At 41.7% G+C, this 20,105-nt stretch overlaps 1 protein-coding gene across 2 annotated transcripts in view; it reads right to left on the bottom strand.

Moving 5' to 3' along the window:
- Nucleotides 1-13,719: 13,719 nt before the first annotated feature.
- The window catches only part of tmem121ab (transmembrane protein 121Ab), a 53,742-nt gene continuing 47,356 nt past the window's right edge, over nucleotides 13,720-20,105 (bottom strand). For both annotated transcript variants that reach the window (XM_010882252.3, XM_020056123.2), the window contains exon 2: nucleotides 13,720-16,613. In XM_010882252.3, coding sequence (XP_010880554.1) covers nucleotides 14,850-15,815 — 966 coding nt within the window. In that variant the 5' untranslated portion in view covers nucleotides 15,816-16,613 and the 3' untranslated portion in view covers nucleotides 13,720-14,849. The remainder of the gene's footprint in view (nucleotides 16,614-20,105) is intronic.

Below are 20,105 nucleotides of genomic sequence, written 5' to 3'. Positions count from 1 at the left end.
CACGTGCACCAAGGGCAACTTTCTTTGTAGTGCAAAAATAACCATAAACCTCATTATGAACCGGGTTGCTGATTGGCTAAAACAGCACTTCAGCTGTGTTTGAGTTGGTGTGGTGTAAAAATCCTTGTTTTGAGGTATATTCCTTTTCGGGAAACCAGTGTACCATGGAAGGCAGAGTTTTTGGTGAAAGGCTAATATACCACAGCTATATGCTGTATCCCGCTGTTCTGTTTACGTCAGGCAAAACCCCAGCCCTGGTACATTTAAGCAATAAGGCCTGAGGGAATGTGGCCAAAATACCACCGCTACGGCCTGTTCTTAGTCACGATGCAACTCTGTGTGCCTGGATATAGCCCTTAACCATGGTATATTGGCTTTATACCACAAACCCCCGAGGTGCCTTATTGAGATTATAAACTGGTTGCCAATGTAAGTAGAACATTAAGTTAAATGTATGTTTTTGTCATGTGATATGGGCTGATTTACCAAGGCTTTCAGGCAATTTGAATTCATGGTTTGAGCCACCCGGTTTATAATGTCTGATGTATCGCCATATTCAGGAACTCAACTACCCAGTTTATAATGGCACAATATACCTAACCTCCTTGGGTCGTATGGCTTAGTTATATTCTGGCAAAAGAAATTATACCAAGAGCAAAAAGTGCTGCGGACCTAATGTGACAATTTGATACTTCCATAATGTGTGTACAGACGCCACTGTTTAAACCGTAATTAAGTAGAGGATTTATAACATTGTTTAAGAAACATTTAATTGTTATTTGAAACTTACTGGGGGGTTTTTTTATTTTTTTTTGCTCTTTGCACAACGTATTTGCACTACGAAAATGTTGCCCCATAAACACAACACACACCTGCTTCATAAGCTTATGAATACCTAACATCCGAGTGGAACTGATAGTAAATCTCTGGAATGAATGCGACCTGATGCACTGTGAGCTCTGTGATGTGGGAGTCATTTGTCAACCAATAAAAATGAGAAAATATATTTAATGTAAAGTTAGTTACTTAAACATTATCGAGGACATCTGTATAACTTATATGAATGTATTGTCTTGCTATACTGGACATATCCAACTGATGCATTTTACTGTAAAGCAATAATGTGAAAAAAAAATAAAATGGCAAAATAATTCCTGTACATTTGTTTCCAACAGAACCTTATTAAATAAGTTACTTAAATGAAGCCATTTACATATTGACTGTTTTTGCTGTTTACTGTACACAGGTTCCATCTTAAACCTGAAACATGCTACATCAGTCTCCACTGTATGTATAAACAGCCAACCGCTGTTTGCATGTTTTTCTCTATGTACTTTGTGTGTGGATGCTCTAGGTTCATCCAGCTGTTACTGTCAGGCAGGTCCACATGGTGGCACTGTTGGCATAAAGATGAGTGTGACCATATAACCGTCAATACCATCCATCACTGATGTCAGTTTTCAGATTTTAAATTGAGGATATACGGAGAAGCACAACCGCTCTAGATTTGGCGAAATATTAAAGTTCAACCAAATTACATATTTGCCTTTTTACCCTGTAAGCCGTATAAGACTAAATAAAATGGTGACCCTTGGATACTGTCTGGTCCATTACTTACATGTTGAGCGAATTATTTTTTTTTTTTAGATATTGTGTTAAACTGTAATGCTAAAGCATGCTGTTTCAATCTCAACTGCTTTTTCAATTCCAACTTTAAACATGGATACAATTAATTTCTGTAAGATCGCAGTCTCTTATCCACAACGGCTTAAGTGTGTGTATTTAAGATGGTCAGGTTAACCACCCAATATCACAGTCATAGTGAATGTCTCCTCAAAGATTATCAGCAAAGACAAGTGTAAATATCCAGTGCCTGTAGAATAGTGGCCTCCTTGGTTCACATTGTGTTGTCAGTGCCACTATTTCCTATATTTACATTTTACATTTATTTTCCACCTGTACACCAAACAAAACAACATGCAGTACACACACTTGGGACATTTTATAGTGAAGTAAAATGCTAGAAAAAAAACATTGGCATCATAATAGGTAAGACTAATATTTGGTGGAAGCCTTTGGCAGTAATTACAGCTGTGAGTCTGCTGGGATATGTCTGTAATATCTTGGCATGTTTTTTCAAGTTCTGTGAATTTTCTTGGTGTCAATTGTCAACCGTCATCTTCAAGTCATTCTACATTATCGATTGGATTTACGTCGGGTTCTGAGGAAAGTCTTCATATTCCTTTGCCACTCAAATGGAAATTGGACTTCCTGCTTCGAGTCATTGTCATGTTGAAAGTTGCGCTTCCATCACAGTTTCAGCAGCAGGTTTTCCTCAAGGACATTTTCACCGATTTCATGCTTCTGTCCGGACAAGAGCCCCAGTCCCTGATGAGCAACATCTCCATAACGTGATACTGTCACCACCACTCTTCACAGTGCATGATGTGCTGTCTTTTTTGCACAACATGTACATCTTTACATTTATGAAGACTGTTTTTGTTGTTCTTGCAGACATCAGAGGGATTGGAGGTGACCTTTCCTTTTTGATTGGGGAAATAGTCAAAATTTGACCAGACACACACTTCTCCATAAAAGCATGGAACTGTCAAGGTAGCCATTGGCCTTTTTGTAGCACCTCTCATCATTCTCCTACTTGCTTGGTTTTCCAGGTTTGAGGGACATCCTGACCTAGATAGTGTACTGGTGGTGCCATAAATCCACCACTTCACAGTGTTGACCATGCTACAGTGGGAGCATACAGGAACTGTCAAACAATCTGATATGGGAATCACTACAGGTTAACACAGGTGGAGACCAGTTACCTTGGTGTGTGAATGTGTGAAGGTGATTGGTTACACCTGAACTGATTTAGGATTACTATTAGAGAGGTTGGGGGGGGGGGGGGGGGGCTATAATGCAGGAGGCACCCTGAACAACAGAATGTGAATACATTCAAGCAGGTTTAGACTTCCTATAGGCATTATTCACCGATCAGCCATAACGTTATGACCACTGAGCTTAATGAATAACACTGATAATGTCATTATCATGGCACCTGTCAGTGGGTAGGATATATTAGGCAGCAAGTAAACATTCTGTCCTCAAAGATGATGTGTTAGAAGCAGGAAAAATGGGCAAGCGTTAGGATCTGAGTGACTTTGACAAGGGCAAAATTGTGATGGTTAGATGACTGGGTAAGAGCATTTCCAAAACTGCAGCCCTTGTGGGGTGTTACTGGTCTGCAGTGGTCAGTACCTATCAAAAGTGGTCCAAGGAAGGAAAAGCGGTGAAGCAGCGACAGGGTCATGGGCGCCCAAGGCTCACTGATGCAACTGGGCAGCGAAGGCTGGCATGTGTAGTCTGATCCAACAGATGAGCTACTGTATCTCAAATTGCTGAAAAAGTTAATGCTGTTAACTGATAGAAAGGTGTCAGAACACAAAGTGCATCGCAGTTTGTTAGTTTGTTGCGTATGGGGCTGCGTAGCGCAGACCAGTCAGGGTGCCCATGCTGACCCTTGTCCACTGCCAAAAGTGTCTAATACTGGTATGTGAGCAATGGAGAAAGGTGGCCTGGTCCGATGAATCATGTTTCGTTTTACAGCACGTGGACAGCCGGGTGTGTCGTTTACCTGGAGAACACATGGCACCAGGCTGAACTATGGGAAAGAGGCAAGCCAGCGGAGGCAGTGTGAAGCTTTGGGCAATGTTCTGCTGGGAAACCTTGGGTCCTGCCATTCATGTGGATGTTACTTTGACACGAACCACTTACCTGAGCATTGTGGCAGACCATGTGCCCCCTTTCATGGCAACAGTATTCCCTCATGGCATTGGCCTCTTTCAGTAGGATTATGTGCCCTGCCACAAAGCAAAAATGGTTCAGGAATGATTTGAGGAACACAACAACCAGTTCAAGGTGTTGACTTGGCCTCCAAATTCCCTAGATGTCAATCCAATCGAGCATCTGTGGGATGTGCTGGACAAACAAGCCCGATCCATGGAGGCCCCATCCTGCAACTTACAGGACTTAAAGGATCTGCTGCAAATGTCTCGGTGCCAGATATCATAGCACACCTTCAGAGGTCTAGTGGAGTCCATGCATCGACGAGTCAGGGCTGTTTTGGCGGCAAAAGGGGAACCTGCACAATATTAGGCAGGTGATATAATGTTATGGCTGATCGGTGTATATACAGTATACAGGTGCTGGTCATAAAATTTGAATACTATCAAAAAGTTGATTTATTTCTGTAATTACATTCAAAAAGTGAAACTTGTATATTATATTCATTCATTACACACAGACTGATGTATTTAAAATGTTTATTTATTTAAATTGTGATGATTATAACTGACAACTAATGAAAATCCCAAATTCAATATCTCAGAAAATTTGAATATGACATAAGACCAATAGAAAAAAAATATTTTTTTGAAATGTTGGCCAACTGAAAAGTATGAACATGAAAAGTATGAGCATGTACAGCCCTCAATACTTAGTTGGGGCTCCTTTTGCCTGAATTACTGCAGCAATGCGGTGTGGCATGGAGTCGATCAGTCTGTGGCACTGCTCAGGTGTTATGAGAGCCCAGGTTGCTCTGATAGTGGCCTTCAGCTCTTCTGCATTGTTGGGTCTGGCATATTGAATCTTCCTCTTCACAATACCACATAGATTTTCTATAGGGTTAAGGTCAGATGAGTTTGCTGGCCAATTAAGAACAGGGATGCCATGGTCCTTAAACCAGGTACTGGTAGCTTTGGCACTGTGTGCAGGACCAAGTCCTGTTGGAAAATGAAATCTGCATCTCCATAAAGTTGGTCAACAGCAGGAAGCATGAAGTGCTCTGAAACTTCCTGGTAGTCTGCTGCATTGACCTTGGACCCCACAAAACACAGTGGGCCAACACCAGCAGATGACATGGCACCCCAAACCATCACTGACTGTGGAAACTTTACACTGGACTTCAAGCAACATGGATTCTGTGCCTCTCCTCTCTTCCTACAGATTCTGGGACCTTGATTTCCAAAGGAAATGCAAACTTTACTTTCATCAGAGAACATATTTCAGCAGCAGTCCAGTCTTTTTTGTCTTTAACCCAGGCGAGACACTTCTGACGCTGTGTCTTGTTCAAGAGTGGCTTGACACAAGGAATGTGACAGCTGAAACCCCTGTCTTGCATATGTCTGTGCGTGGTGGTTCTTGAAGCACTGACTCCAGCTGCAGTCCACTCTTTGTGAATCTCCCCCACATTTTTTAATCAGTTTTGATTATTGCTTGTACACTTTTTCTACCACATCTTTTCCTTCCCTTCGCCTCTCAATAAATGTGCTTGGACACAGAGCTCGGTGAACAGCCCGCCTCTTTAGCAATGACCTTTTGTGTCTTGCCCTCCTTGTGCAAGGTGTCAATGGTCGTCTTTTGGACAGCTGTCAAGTCAGCAGTCTTCCCCATGATAGTGTTGCCTACGGAACTAGACTGAGAGACCATTTAAAGGCCTTTGCAGGTGTTTTGGGTTAATTAGCTGATTAGTGTGGCACCAGGTGTCTTCAATATTGAACCTTTTCACAATATTCAAATTTTCGGAGATATTTAAATTTGTTATAATCATCAAAATTAAAAGAAATAAACAATCAAAATATATCAGTCTGTGTGGAATGAATGTATACATATAAAAGTTTCACTTTTTGAATGGAATTACTGAAATAAAAAATAGTTTTGACCGGCACCTGTATTTAACTCATTCCTCAACTTTTCACCAAACACAGATGGGGAGACAACTTTGTTATTGTCAGAATTAAGGATCCCATTGAATGCAAAGCAATAAAGGCAGGATGGTAGTTTAGAGACCTTATCCCTGTGTCGGGCTTGGGCAATGATTTTCATAACTTAAAAACAACTTATCATAGGAGGCTAATGAAGCGGAGTGGAAAGAACCTCGGAAAGGAGCTGGGCAGAACATGAGTTAGGTAGATCCCATTGGGAAATATTGATGTGTTCTAGCATGTTTCTCTGTGAAATGCACATGCACTTCTAAACCTGATGCTTTAGAACGTACACATTCGGTAGGCAGGGATTCCGACTGGTGTGGATAACCTAATTGAAGGCATTTTCCATGGTGAAGGCATTCAATGGCGATGTCCATGCTAAAACAATCTTGTGGCTGAATCCCCTAACCCTCTCTATGTGAATCACATTTGCCTTCTGGCCATCTGGATTTAGCAGCATGGTCCCTGTGTAGCCAGTGGGGTTTCTTCCCCCTGAATGGTACTGTTAACAAGCTCCACGCCCCACTTCCTCATCCAACTGTGATCTTGTGCTCTGATGAGCTTCCCAAAGCCCTGGATATTGCCACTACCAACAAACGTAATGTTGAATTGTCATCAACATTTACACAATGTGATGTTCTTCCCCGCTACACCAGAAACCAGCCAAAAACAACTTTTAAATTGAAATGGTTTTGTTTCATTCTATAACTCCGACTCACATTGACAAATGTTAATTTCAGATGACTTGATTTGATTACTCTTACTCTGTTCCATATCTCTCCCACCAAATTACATGGTAATATTTTTGGGACATTTTGTTTTGTGTTTGTTCCTTGGTATTTTTGACAAGGAGCTGCTGTTTCTGCAAATTGCCCTGCTCAGAGTGATGGATGGTACCCATCCTTGGCTGATGTTGAGAGAAACTACAATACATATAGTGTGTACAAACACTCAAAGTACAGCATTTACCTTGTGATGTGACACAGGGCTGTTAAAGAAGACCAAAGCAGAGGGAAAGTGTGTCATACCTCACAACATGAAATAAATAATTTAATAATGCATTTTATTTTTTTTTGCACAGAAAATGCTATGCGTAGACAACTAGATTCAGCCTTGGGATTTCTGTTTTGAGCAGTTGGTAGAGGGGGCTGGAACATAATTGTAAAAGAAATCACTTGGTGCCAAACCATGGCATATTTTGTATCTTTCCACAATCTTGATTTTCTTTAATTAACGGACATCTTGGATTAGATATGGGTGATTGCATTGGTAATTGCTATTCCTTGATGTAGGCAACATAGTCAAATGACAAATGTCTGTCTTTTATACTGTATTACATTTACTTTTGTGTATCCAGGGCTGTCAAGTTGTCCCACTGGGCATATCTAGAGGTGAAGTGTCTGGGATGTAAAGCTATCAATCTCGTACACACACTAACACACACCCATCAATCCTAAAATGTACACAGGTGCATACTGACCCTATGTGCACAATGTGCGCATGCACACACGCAAAGTTGCCAAGACAGTGTTCCTCTACCCACCTGCAGCTATCTGTACATAATGCTCCATAATCAATGCTCCCCAACCCTTGACTTACTGGTATACTTTATTATTGACATGCGTTGTTGTTCTAGATTTTTACTAATATGTTTTATGTGGTTAGTATAACCACCTTAAATCACTGTGTAGGGAAAGAACAGTTGGAGAAAAATTATTAAGCATACCATTTTATTGGGTGCACAGTTTTATCATGATGCACATTTTTGATGAGTAATAAAGGTACAACATTAATTAATTTAGATGTACCCACATTTAAACGTATACATTTAAAATAAACTGCCAGATTTGAAGAGAACAGGGTACTCATACCTAAGGACCTGGTTCCCGTTATTTGGACAAGAACTACAGGAAACATATGATCTCTGTAATTGCAAACAAAGGTTTCTGTACCAAATATGAAGTTCAGATTTTCTGATGTATCAAATCATACAATGTGATTTTCTGGATTTTTGTTTTAGATTCAGTTTCTCACAGTTGAAGTGTACCTATGATACTTTTTTATGGATTGTTTTTATGATTCGTTGACATTTACAAGGTAGACAAGTTGGTGAGATTGAAACTCATCCTTCAGTCCCTGCAGTTTCACAACTGTTTTTGTGAATACAATGTTTTATGTAGTTCCTTAAACGTACTGTCTTGTGAATTTATATATCAGATACTGGAATGTCTGTCTTTTTGTAAGAAAATACACAAACAAAACTTACCAACTGTGGGCCCTCCCTTCTACTTACCAACTGTGGGCCCTCCCAGAGACATGTGCATTTAACCTGAAATTATGTGAAACACCTTCATTGCACACAGGTGAACTCTAACTAATTTGGTGACTTCAAAAGTAAATTGGTTGCACCACAGCTCATTTTGTTGTGTCATTTCAAAAGGGTGAAAACCAAGTATTCTCTCTTTTATATATATCAGATCTAAATTATTTCATAAAGCCCCTTTTACATCATATTACATATACATATTATCCTTTTTGACATTGGAATTTTGTGTTGATCTGTTGTATGAACACCAAATTAAATACATTTGGATTTCATGTTGTAACAATAACAGGTGAAATAGTGGAGGAAGCAAAAGCTTTTAAGAGCCATTGTATAATTTACAAGGTAAAGACCATTGAGAACACATTGTTATTGTCAGCAGGTGTTGATTGGGAAGCAGTTTGTGTTGACTACTTTGCTCTGGGGCAGAACAACATATTTTTCACTTTGCTGGTTCCGGTATTAGAACCACCTTTCGTTAATGGACCCTGCTGGCCACTGGCTATCTTGCCAACCTTGAAAACTAATGACGATTCACCCAAAACAGATATTTGTTTGTCTCAACAATAACAATCTTACAGAAGACTGAAATCTGAAATTTTTGTGATATTCACATAAAGATTGACGTGTTCATTCTCTCCCAGTTAATTAACTGGTCTGAATTCTTCTCTTTTCTGATTTCTTCACACTTTCTGGCTACCTTCCAGATCTTCCTGACTGCTTCTGAACTATTTCTAAGTGTTTAGGTCTGAATACTGTTTAATTTAAAATTCCAATGTGACCTATAAGTGCAATTCTCTGAAACCTTACAGTCAGATTTTATTAAAATGCAACAGCAAAGAATTTCTGGTCAGTGAGTGTGACACTCATTTTGGGAATTCTATTTATTAAAGATATTTCCGTAGACATATATTATCTCTATAGGCCAAAAACGCCACTGAGCTTGAATTTTTTTGTCATCGACTAGATTAATATATGTCCGCAGAACCATCCCTTTGTGCATATGTCAGCATTAAAATCTAATGAAATTGCTGTGTGGCTCTACCAGGTTGTTTTAGGCATGCAACTGATAATGTTCTGCAACCGAAAAAGTATTTAATGGTTCCTTGATGTGAGCTTTGCCCAGGTTAGTCACTAGCAACTCCCAAAGGCACTTTCTGGTTTAAATGAGTGTGAGGGGGTCATGGCTCCATTTCCAACTCATTTAGCAGAGGCTTTTATCCACAGTGAATTACAGTGGTATATTATATATTCTTTCACACTGGCTCCTTGTCGGCACAGCAGCAAAGTTGCTGCATCACAAAATGAACTTTACAGAACAAAAATGGGAAAAGATGAATAAGTGACGTCACATTTTGGACTTCCTACTGACTGCTAGCTAGCTAACTAATGCAGTCTGGCTGGCAACACCAGTTGGAACTAATTAAAAATCAAAAAAAGAAGATAAAACCCTTTTAGAGTTGATGGGTTTTCAATTTTCAATTTCTATCTATTGAAGACTAATGATCACAACCCATATCCAGACAGTTATTTGGGCTCAATAATGAGGTGTAAAGGTGAGGATCACTGCTCTGACAACAGCAATCTGCCAAGTGGTTCCAAATTGAAGTAGAAAAATAAGAGCAATTCTTGAGTCCTGAACTCCACGGTTTGTACAAGGTTAGACCAGATACCTACACAGATGCTGGTGGTGTGCGTTGTGTTTAGTTCCAGTAGGTTTAATAGGGCCACAGAGTCATGAGTCAGGACCAAGCATCCAGGCACATTATTGTTGGCCTGGGTTCAACACATACATTTGCTGCTGAAATACAGATTCAGGAAATGTGTGCTCATAGCATTGTCTCAGAGAGAGAAAGAAATGGTGAGGCACAGCAAAACAAGATAAAGGGGCCCTAATGGACGGCACAAGTCTCAATGGATATTCTGGCACTATCGTGACTTGATCCATAATTCAGAGAGTGTTTTAACTTTAGAGAGATCCACTTTACACAAATTATTCTTTTCATATTCTAATGCACACACCTGTTGCTGAATTCTGTCTCGCTCCAGAGAACCCAATGGGCCATAATCAGAAACAAGGGTGTGTACAAAATTACAAAGGTGTTGTACCAAACAGTTAAGAATCCATGTTATGTCTAAACATTAATTACACTTAAATGCTTGTGATCATGCCTGGAAACCTACAAAAAGTTGCTGTTATCACAAATAAGAAATGTGAATTATTCTATTCCTTTTCAACACAGGTTCCCATAGAAATGTGCTGCTGAACGAAAACACTGCCTCGGCTTATGTAAATGTATACAGTGGATATAAAATGTCTACACACCACTGTTAAAATGCCAGGTTCTTGTGATGTAAAAGAATGAATCAAATGAATCATGTCAGATTTTTTTCAATTTCAATGTGACCTACAACATGAACAATTCAATTGAAAAACGAAATGAAATCTTTGAGGGGGGAAAATAAAAAATAGAAAACTCTCAATAACCTGGTTGCGTCAGTGTGCACACCCTTAAACTTATACTTTGTTGAAGCACCTTTTGATTTTATTACAGCACTCAGTCTTTTTGGGTAGGAGTCTATTAGCATGGCACATCATGATGTGGCAATATTTGTCCACTCTTTTTCGAAAAGCGCTCCAAATCTGTCAGATTGCGAGGACATCTCCTGTGCACAGCCCTCTTCACATCACCCCACAGATGCTCAATTGGATTCAGGTATGAGCTCTGGCTGGGCCATTCCAAAACGCTAATCTTCTTTTGGTGAAGCCATGCTTTTGTGGATTTGGATGTGTGCTTTGAGTCGTTTCTAACTGACGCCTGAAGGATTTGTGCCAAAATTGCCTGGTATTTGGAACTGTTCATAATTCCCTCCACCCTCACTAAGGCCCTGGTTCCAGCTGAAGAAAAACAGCCCCAAAGCATGATGCTGCCACTACCATGCTTCAGTGTGGGTATGGTGTTCTTTGGGTGATGTGCAGTGTTGTTTTTGCGCCAAACATACCTTTTGGAATTATGTCCAAAAAGTTCAACCTTGGTGTCATCAGACCATAACACATTTTCCCACATGCTTTTGGGGGACTTGATGTTTGTTTTTGCAAACTTCAGCTGGGCTTGGATGTTTTTCTTTGTAAGAAAAGGCTTCCATCTTGCCACCCGACCCCATAGCCCATTCATATGAAGAATACGGGAGATTGATGTAGCACACAGCCAGTAATGTTGCTGTAGGCCTCTTGGAAACCACCCTGACCAGTTTTCTTCTCGTCTTTTCAAACATTTTGGAGGGACGTCTAAATCTTGGTAATGTCTCTGGGGTGATCTGAAGAGGGCTGTGCAAAGGAGATGTCCTCGCAATCTGACAGATTTGGAGTGCTTTTGCAGAAAAGAGTGGACAAATATTGCCACATCACGATGTGCTATGCTAATAGACTCCTACCCAAAAAGACTGAGTGCTGTAATGAAATCAAAAGGTGCTTCAACAAAGTATTAGTTTAAGGGTGTGCACACTTATGCAAACAAGTTATTGTGAGTTTTTTATTTTTTATTTTTCCCCCCTCGAAGATTTCAGTTTGTTTTTCAATTGAATTGTTCACATTATAGGTCACATTAAAAGTGTGAATGATTTATCTTTGAGTCATTCTTTTATATAACAAAAACCTGGCATTTTAACAGGGGTGTGTAGACTTTTTATATCCACTTCATATCCACTGTATATCTGTTCTACCGCTTTAGACAGTAGTAGAACAGTTTAAGCCCTAAAAATGTCTGTTTTTGATGTTTTGCATATCTTTTTGCATATACAATGTCTTGTTTTTAGGTATTTTGACTCCTAAAATGTGCAAGCTAGCTAACTGAAACAAAAGTAATGCTCCCAAATTATTTTAAAAGTAATGCTCCCAAGTGATTTATTATATATTATATAACACGTTTTGACCCTCAGGTCTTCATCAGGCAGTCAAGCTAGCTAACCAACACGCCAACAGTTCATTTTAGAGACAAGTACTTATAATGCAAATGTAGCCTTTAGTATTTTGTTTCAATGAACATTTGGAGAAGAAATGTAATTGACCTGATGTCAACAATCCTAGCCAACCCTGTCCTTTTTGCCCAGTTGCTGTGTCTGTGTTAGTTTTGTTGCTGTGTATCAGACTCACATGCTGAAGTGCAATGTAAAAGGAATATGGTGCCATCTAAGAATTCACCTCCCTCCCTCCCTCTTGTTAACAAGGTCTCTAGTGGTGGTAGTGTAAATGCCATACACTCAGCAGAGGAAAGGCCCCAGTATCTTTAGATGGGGCTCCTGCTCACACAGTGCAGAGTGTTACTTGGGGAACTGGACAGTTCGGGTGATTAGAGGTTTGGGCCTTACTAGAGCAGAGGATAGAAAGCCGCATTGACATTAGTGAAGTAGCCGAGTCAGCGATCCCGTGGGTGGTTGACACAACGGCGACACTCATACTCGCATGACTCGCTTTGCTTGCCTCTACTCACACCGTGCTGAATTCAGATTGTCAAAATTTAATTTTTCACAAAGTTACGGACACAAAATAAATCACATGTAGATGGAAAAGAGCTTTCCCAACCCTATTACCTATGGAGGAAAGCCAATTCTTTTTTTATTTATGAATTTATGAATGAGCCTTGCACTGTAATGGGTCTCACTAAGGTTAGCTCATGCTGAGCTGGCTACAGGTAATTTATTCCTATTCCCGGGTTTGCCATTTACTTTCTTCCTTATCCACTGTGTCTGACAAGATTTATTCAAATAATAGTGGCAATCTATCTGGTGTTAACACTGTGTGGTGTCTTATTGGGACAACAGCGCCCTAAGCCAGAAAGACACTTTGAGTAAGGCTTAGATCTAAAAAATGTATAATTATACCATCCAGTAAGCCGAATAGTCTCCACAATGGTATTCTGGCATGTATGTCCTTTTTAATCCTAAAGCAATAATCTACGTTTGAAAGGGCACTGTTTCTTGTCAGATAACAGGGTAAAAAATAGATGGCATTCTTCCATGTACTGTTATCAGGATCTCTCTCTCTCTCTCTTTGTTTCTCCCTCTCCATTAAAGGGCAGTGTCATTGAGTTCCAGACAGTTGTTGTTGATGACGTTAAAGGGCACGGAGGATTCTCCCGTGTGTCTTGGAGTCCTAGTACCTGCAGTTGACATTTGCACAGGTCATTCTGGGGACATAATAGTACATTGTTCAAGTGGCTGAAATCCGTCCACAACGCCAGGGCTGGTCCATGTAACCATGTTTCCATGGCAACATCAAAGGGCTCACCGACTGTTTGAAGCGCGATTTGACAGGGGCCATGGAAGAGTTCACACAAGGAGGAAAAAAAGTGAGTTTGAAAAATACAGAACATTTTATGTCTCTTTGGAAAAATGTGATTCAATTATTTATTTCACATAAAAACAAACAGACATATTTATACTTTTGAAAAAAGGAGAAGAGATTGATAAAATTTCCCTTGTAGACAAACATATATTTGGAACCTGCTCAAAATGGATAAATGTTCTGCAACCTTTTAATCTGTCTTTTTATGGCTGTTCAGTGTTCTGTCTAATTCTATGTTCATGACATTGTGTTATGTAGCCTCCAAATTGTAAAGAAGAACACACAAATTAGTTTAATTGTTTTATTAAAACATCACTGGCCTCCAACATACATTTGTTGTAAAGAATGTACATGTTATTTTTAATAATAATGAATCATTTTCCATAACACCCACTTCACTAAGTAGAAACAGCAAGTTTGAGGTTGATTGTACACAAGTTTTAACATTTGTCAATGAGGCTATGTCTTCACGTCTACATTCTTTGACTTCAAGGTTTTTTTGTGGAGGAATGTACAGTAGATAAATCAATATGTTGTTTTTCCTTTATTTTTCTGACACGAACACTTCCTTTTTGCTTTTTCTTTCACACCTACTTTACCAAGCCACACACTCCCAGTCATCCAAATAAAGTTTTACATGAACAACCCTCATACAAGCACAAAGAATACACATGGTTGGCTGCCTCGGGTGGAGTGTATAGTGCTGAGCTCTATTGGTTTTATCAGACATTTAGTCGTAAAGCGTCACACTGACAGAGGCAGCAGGTTTAAGATTCAATAGCTCCTTCCTCAGCAGAATCAAGCAGTGGCTGAATTCCACTCTATTACCACTCTTCTCCCCACTATGGCTCAAACAAACATTCTCCTTTCGTTTCCCTCCTCTCCTTCCTCTCTTTCTCCACTTCAACTGAAGTGCTTCTTCTTTGGGGCAAGTGGTATAGCTACCTCTTTTTCACAACAAAGAAAAAAGCCACGCAATGGACAGTCAAAAAGGGGACTTAGAAAATTATTAGAGAGGAACGAACGCTCCAATTTACTGTTACACGACATACCTACATCACTCAGCCGAAGAATATGTAAATTGTCCCGTATTATTAATAAAGCTTTAAAACTGTTCATTTAAAAACACAATGTAATATATAATTCAGTTCAATAAAAACCATGTCAGTCTCTTTCTGTCTGAATCAAGAAAGCAGATCTCTGTCCTTCCGCAGACAGACAGAGGCCGACAGACAGTCTAGGCTGAAAATATCCCTCGTAGTCATTTCGAGTGGGCTTGACAGGAAGAAAAATATGCTGCCATGTAACCCATTCCTCTCTTAACACCAAACTCTCCACAACTCATAAACCATTCCAACCAGATTTCAGGTTCACTTAATCACTGACCACCGTGGTGGAAAAGCTCCAGTGTTTGCGGTCATGTGTCTATGTCACGTGCTGGCGACGGTTCATGAGGCAGGTTGGTAGAGTTAGGTAGGGGCTGCGTGTGTGACGCGTTTGCTGTGTGTCCGTGACCCACTGAGTTCTGTTGCAGCTCCAACGCCATGGCGTTCTGTGGGTGAGGGAACTCCTTCACCTGGCGTCGGTACTCCAGGAATGTTGACGCCTTCGTAGCAATCGCCACCACGTTCTTGCCGACGAAGATGGTCGAGACTCTGCTGTCCTGGAACAGCACCATGTTCACCCCGCGTATCAGGATGGTGACCACGTTGATGGTGACCAGGCTGAGGACGGGGTAGAGCATCATCTTCTGAGGAGACACGTTCTCACCTTGCATGGAGATCTCGCTGAGCGAGACGCATGGCAGGATGAGCAACAGGATGTAGCAGTAGAAGAACATGAGGCCCTCGGCCCAGATGGGCAAGCCGGTCCGCTGGGGCTCCCACAGGTTGGCCTGGATGTCCAGAAGATCCAGAAGATCTAGAGCCACCCAGAAAAGCCTCCCCCGCATGTCCTCCTTCTTCCTGAAGGTCCTGATGTACTCCATGCTGTCCAGAGCCACTAGGACCAGGTAAAGCCCAGGGACACACACGGACAACAACAGAGTCAAGGCTTTCCGGGCCACCGTCTCCAAAGACTTCCTGTCTGCCTTGCAGTTTTGGAAGACAAAGTAGAGCTTAATCTCCAGAACGAAGATGTAGAGGAACCAAAGGATCATGGCGTAGCCGCGACGGGCCGTCCGCACCTCCGCGCCCACCCACACGGCCACGTAGCGCAGCACGATGAGGAAGCAGATGTCCCCGACCAATACGATGATGCACACACCGATCTTCCTGGGCCCCTGGTTCTGCTCCACCAGGTAGGCGTCCATGAAGGCCATGCTGGTCATAATGACAATCGTGGTTAGGCACACGTGGCGCTTGTCCGGGGGCGGCAACACCATGGCGAGGACCGGACCCTACCGCCCACTGGCTCTCACCTCCAGTCCACGGCTTCGGGTGACCGAAACAGAAAGAGGAATGAGAGCAGGGATAGGGGCGCGTCAGATGTTAACGTCAGAAGGGGACAACGGGCACGCCCGTGGAACGCCGGTGGGTCATACGGTCTATCGAGCCGTTCAGCGGAGTGAAAACAGTAAGGTCAGCGGGGCTCAGTCTGTTTAGGAATGCTGCCAGGTGATGTTTCTCAGGCCACGCAGGCGCCAGAACTTCATCCGATCCCTCAGCGCAGTTCCATTGATCCCCTTCTGCTAGTAAAGCAGGCGCCACATCGAGGCGCTCTATGGCCGACGGTCATCCTGGCCCGCTGATCCACGCGCACAGAAGGGGAGTGATGGGTTTACGTAGGGTATGAGGGTGCGAGTTTAGGACACGTGCGAGGTCACGCGGGCCAGAGAAAAGCAGCGCATTGGCTTGGCTCTTGTCGGTGTGCGTCGAGGCAATTCTGTTGCTCGGCGTGTGGCGGAATCACACTGTGAGGCAGCATTAGCTACGGTAAGGCAGTGTGTGTGTGGCTCTGTTTCAGTGGTGCAGTGTGTGTGCGTGTGTGTGAATGTGAAAGCGAAAGAGGAGCCTGCAGTAGCCAGATCACTGGTAGCCATAAATCACAGAGACAAGGGATGGGGGTCAGCGGCCTGTTGGGCCCTGCGTCTGACGCCAGCTTCCCCGGGGGGAGGCTCTAACACTGGGCCAGCGACGCAGCATCCTCTCCCCCCTCCGCAACGCGCCAGCCTTGCCGCTGCCTGAGGGAGACAGATGAGGGGAGGGGGATGGGAGGTAGAGAGAAAGACAACTGTTAGCGCAACTGTGCTACATAGCTCAACACTCATCGCCAAAGGCGGTTTGTCGTCCACATGCTAGGAGCCAGGCGTTGTGTCGGTCCGGTTAAGATGCGGTCTCATCTGTTATTAAGCTCAGAATCCACAGACGCTGGGGCATGATTGTCCAGGGTCCCATGTGAATTAACTACATGTAGCTACAAAGCCAACAATCCAATATGCTAGAACACTGCGCTTTTAGACTGTGATAAAACCTTTACCCTGTAGGGTGAGGAAGATGCTACACTATGCAGGACCTTTTTAGACCACCTCTGATCTCACTGTGTAATAGGGTAATCACAAGCTGTGTAATAGGGGCATTATCTAACTGTGTAATAGGGTCATTATTTTACAGTGTAATAGGGTCATTATCTAACTGTGTAATAGGGTCATTATCTGTGTAATAGGGTCATTATCTAACTGTATAATAGGGTCATTATCTAACTGTCTAATAAAGGTATTCACTATCTATCTATGTAATAGGGAGAGCCTACAGGCCTGTTAACTTAGAATGACAGGTGTCATATTGCTATAAAAGATTATGGCTCGTTCAAGAACTTAGAAGTGGGTATAAAACATCATGGAAACTTTCACAACTTTTTAACTTTTTAATCAGATGTCTCAAAGCAAACAGAGGTCTCAATGTCAGATGTAAAGTCAGAACATTCACCCGTCCTACAAAAATATCTCTGATTTACAGTAGATACATTGTCAATTATATATCACTTCCCTCAGATTCAGCTGAACAATGTTTAAAGGGGCGGGATGTTTGAACTGCTTAGTATTCATTTTGACGTGCCCATTGAGTGCTATGACAGGTGAGGTCATGGGTCCACTCATCAGCCATCTGCTGTAACATTTATTGCACTTTGTAAAAAAAATGATGGTTGTTGGGGCGCTAAGCAGTGCCAGCAGTCGTCAGCCACACAAGTTAGCCTGCTTCAACCATAAATCAGTGTCTAAATATTAGCATGGAGGAGGAACAGAACGGTGATGGGGGTGGCAGGGGGTGGGGTTAATTAAGCAGAAATGTCTTCTTCAATTTGAGCATCAGTCGTCACGTCACATTCAACACCCATGAGGGTTAACATTCCGTAATAAATGGAACATGAATCCCACATTATCCCTGTCACAAAACGTTTACTGGGATTTATAATATATGTAACACAGTAACAAATTTGTATATATATATACAGAGTGGATATAAAAAGCCTACACACCCCTGTTAAAATGCCAGGTTCTTGTGATGTAAAAGAATGAGACAAAGATGAATCATGTCAGAACTTTTTCCACCTTTAATGTGACCTACAACATGAACAATTCAATTGAAAAACAAACTGAAATCTTTGAGGGGGAAAAAGGAAAAATAAAAAACACAATAACCTGGTTTCACAAGTGTGCACACCCTTAAAATAATACTTTGTTGAAGCACCTTTTGATTTTATTACAGCACTCAGTCATTTTGGGTAGGAGTCTATTAGCATGGCACATCTTGACGTGGCAATATTTGTCCAATCTTCTTTGCAAAAGCGCTCCAAATCTGTCAGATTGCGAGGACATCTCCTGTGCACAGCCCTCTTCAGATCACTCCACAGATGATCAATTGGATTTAGGTCTGGGCTCTGGCTGGGCCATTCCAAAATTTTAATCTTCTTCTGGTGAGCCATGCTTTTGTGGATTTGGATGTGTGCTTTAGGTTGTTGTTGTGCAGAAAGGTTAACTTTCTCTTCATCTTCAGCTTTCTACAGGACGCCTGAAGGTTTTTTTGCCTGATATTTGGAACTGTTCATAATACCCTCAACCCTCACTAAGGGCCCGGTTCCAGCTGGAGAAAAACCGCCCCAAAGCATGATGCTGCCACTACCATGCTTCACTGTGCGTATGGTGTTCTTTGGGTGATGTGTAGTGTTGTTTTTGCGCCAAACTTACATTTTGAAATTATGTCCAAAAAGTTCAACCTTGGTGTCATCAGACCATAACACATTTTCACACGTGCTTTTGGGAAAATGTGTTATGGTCTGTTTGTATTTGCTTCAGCCAGGTCTGGATGTTTTTCTTTGTAAGAAAAGGCTTCCGTCTTGCCACCCTACACCATAGCCCATTCATATGAAGAATACGGGAGATTGTTGTCACATGTAGCACACAGCCAATAATGTTGCTGTAGGCCTCTTGAAAGCCTCCGTGACCAGTTTTCTTCTCATCTTTTCATACATTTTGGAGGGACGTCCAGTTCTTGGTAATGTCTCTGTTGTGCCATATTTTCTCCACTTGATGACGACTGTCTTCACTGTGTTTCATGGTATATCTAATGCTTTGGAAATGATTTTGTACACTTCTCCTGACTGATATCTTTCAACAATGAGATCCGTCTGATGCTTTTGAAGCTCTCTGCGGACCATGGCTTCTGAGATGCAAACTAAGAAAATGTCAGGAAAATCCTACTAGAACAGCTGAACTTTATTCGTGATTAATGTTGGCGATATTATTAGAAAATGTTCAAGATGATGGTCAATCTCCCTCGGTCTGGGGCTCCATGCAAGATCTCACCTCGTTGGGCATCAATGATCATGAGGAAGGTGAGGGATCAGCCCAGAACTACATGGCAGGGCCTGGTCAATGACCTGAAGAGAGCTGGGACCACAGTCTCAAAGAAAACCATTAGTAACACAGTACGCCGTCACAGATTACAATCTTGCAGCGCACGCAAGGTCCCCCTGCTCAAGCCAGCACATGTCCAGGCCCGTCTGAAGTTTGCCAATGACCATCTGGATGATCCAGAGGAGGAATGAGAGAAGGTCATATAGTCTGATGAGACAAAAATAGAGCTTTTTGGTCTAAACTCCACTTGCCGTGTTTGGAGGAAGAAGAAAGATGAGTACAACCCCAAGAACACCATCCCAACCGTGAAGCATGGAGGTGGAAACATCATTCTTTGGGGATGCTTTTCTGCAAAGGGGACAGGACGACTGCACCGTATTGAGGGGAGGATGGATGGGGCCATGTATCGTGAGCAAGTTCAGGAAATCATAAAACAAAACCTGAGGATCAGGTAGGACTAAGATTTAAATTCATTTTGTGGATTTGCTTTTTGGATTGTTGGCTCTGAAATAACTATTAATTTCTTTAATCTCTATGATTATTTTCACATTGCAAAGACCAAGTTCCCCAATCATTCTTTCGTTTTTCTTTATAAAATGTTGTTATCGCTGTTTCTCTGGAATTGTTGAAATAAATGAAATTGCTGAACTTGACTCATCATAATGTCACATATGCCAATTTTGTGTATATAGATGTTATGAATACGATGAGAGATGGAGTGCTGGTTTCAAGCATAGGGCGCAGCAGGTGTTTATTTTGTGAAGCACCACAGGAGGATGCTGGTATCTTGGTCAAGGAACAGGTAGATGGTCATAAACA

The sequence above is a fragment of the Esox lucius genome, chromosome 18, assembly GCF_011004845.1.
Source record: "Esox lucius isolate fEsoLuc1 chromosome 18, fEsoLuc1.pri, whole genome shotgun sequence".
In the NCBI taxonomy this organism is placed as follows: Eukaryota; Metazoa; Chordata; class Actinopteri; order Esociformes; family Esocidae; genus Esox; species Esox lucius.
The sequence above is the reverse complement of the archived record's forward strand: the minus strand, read 5'-3'. Positions and strand labels throughout refer to the sequence as shown.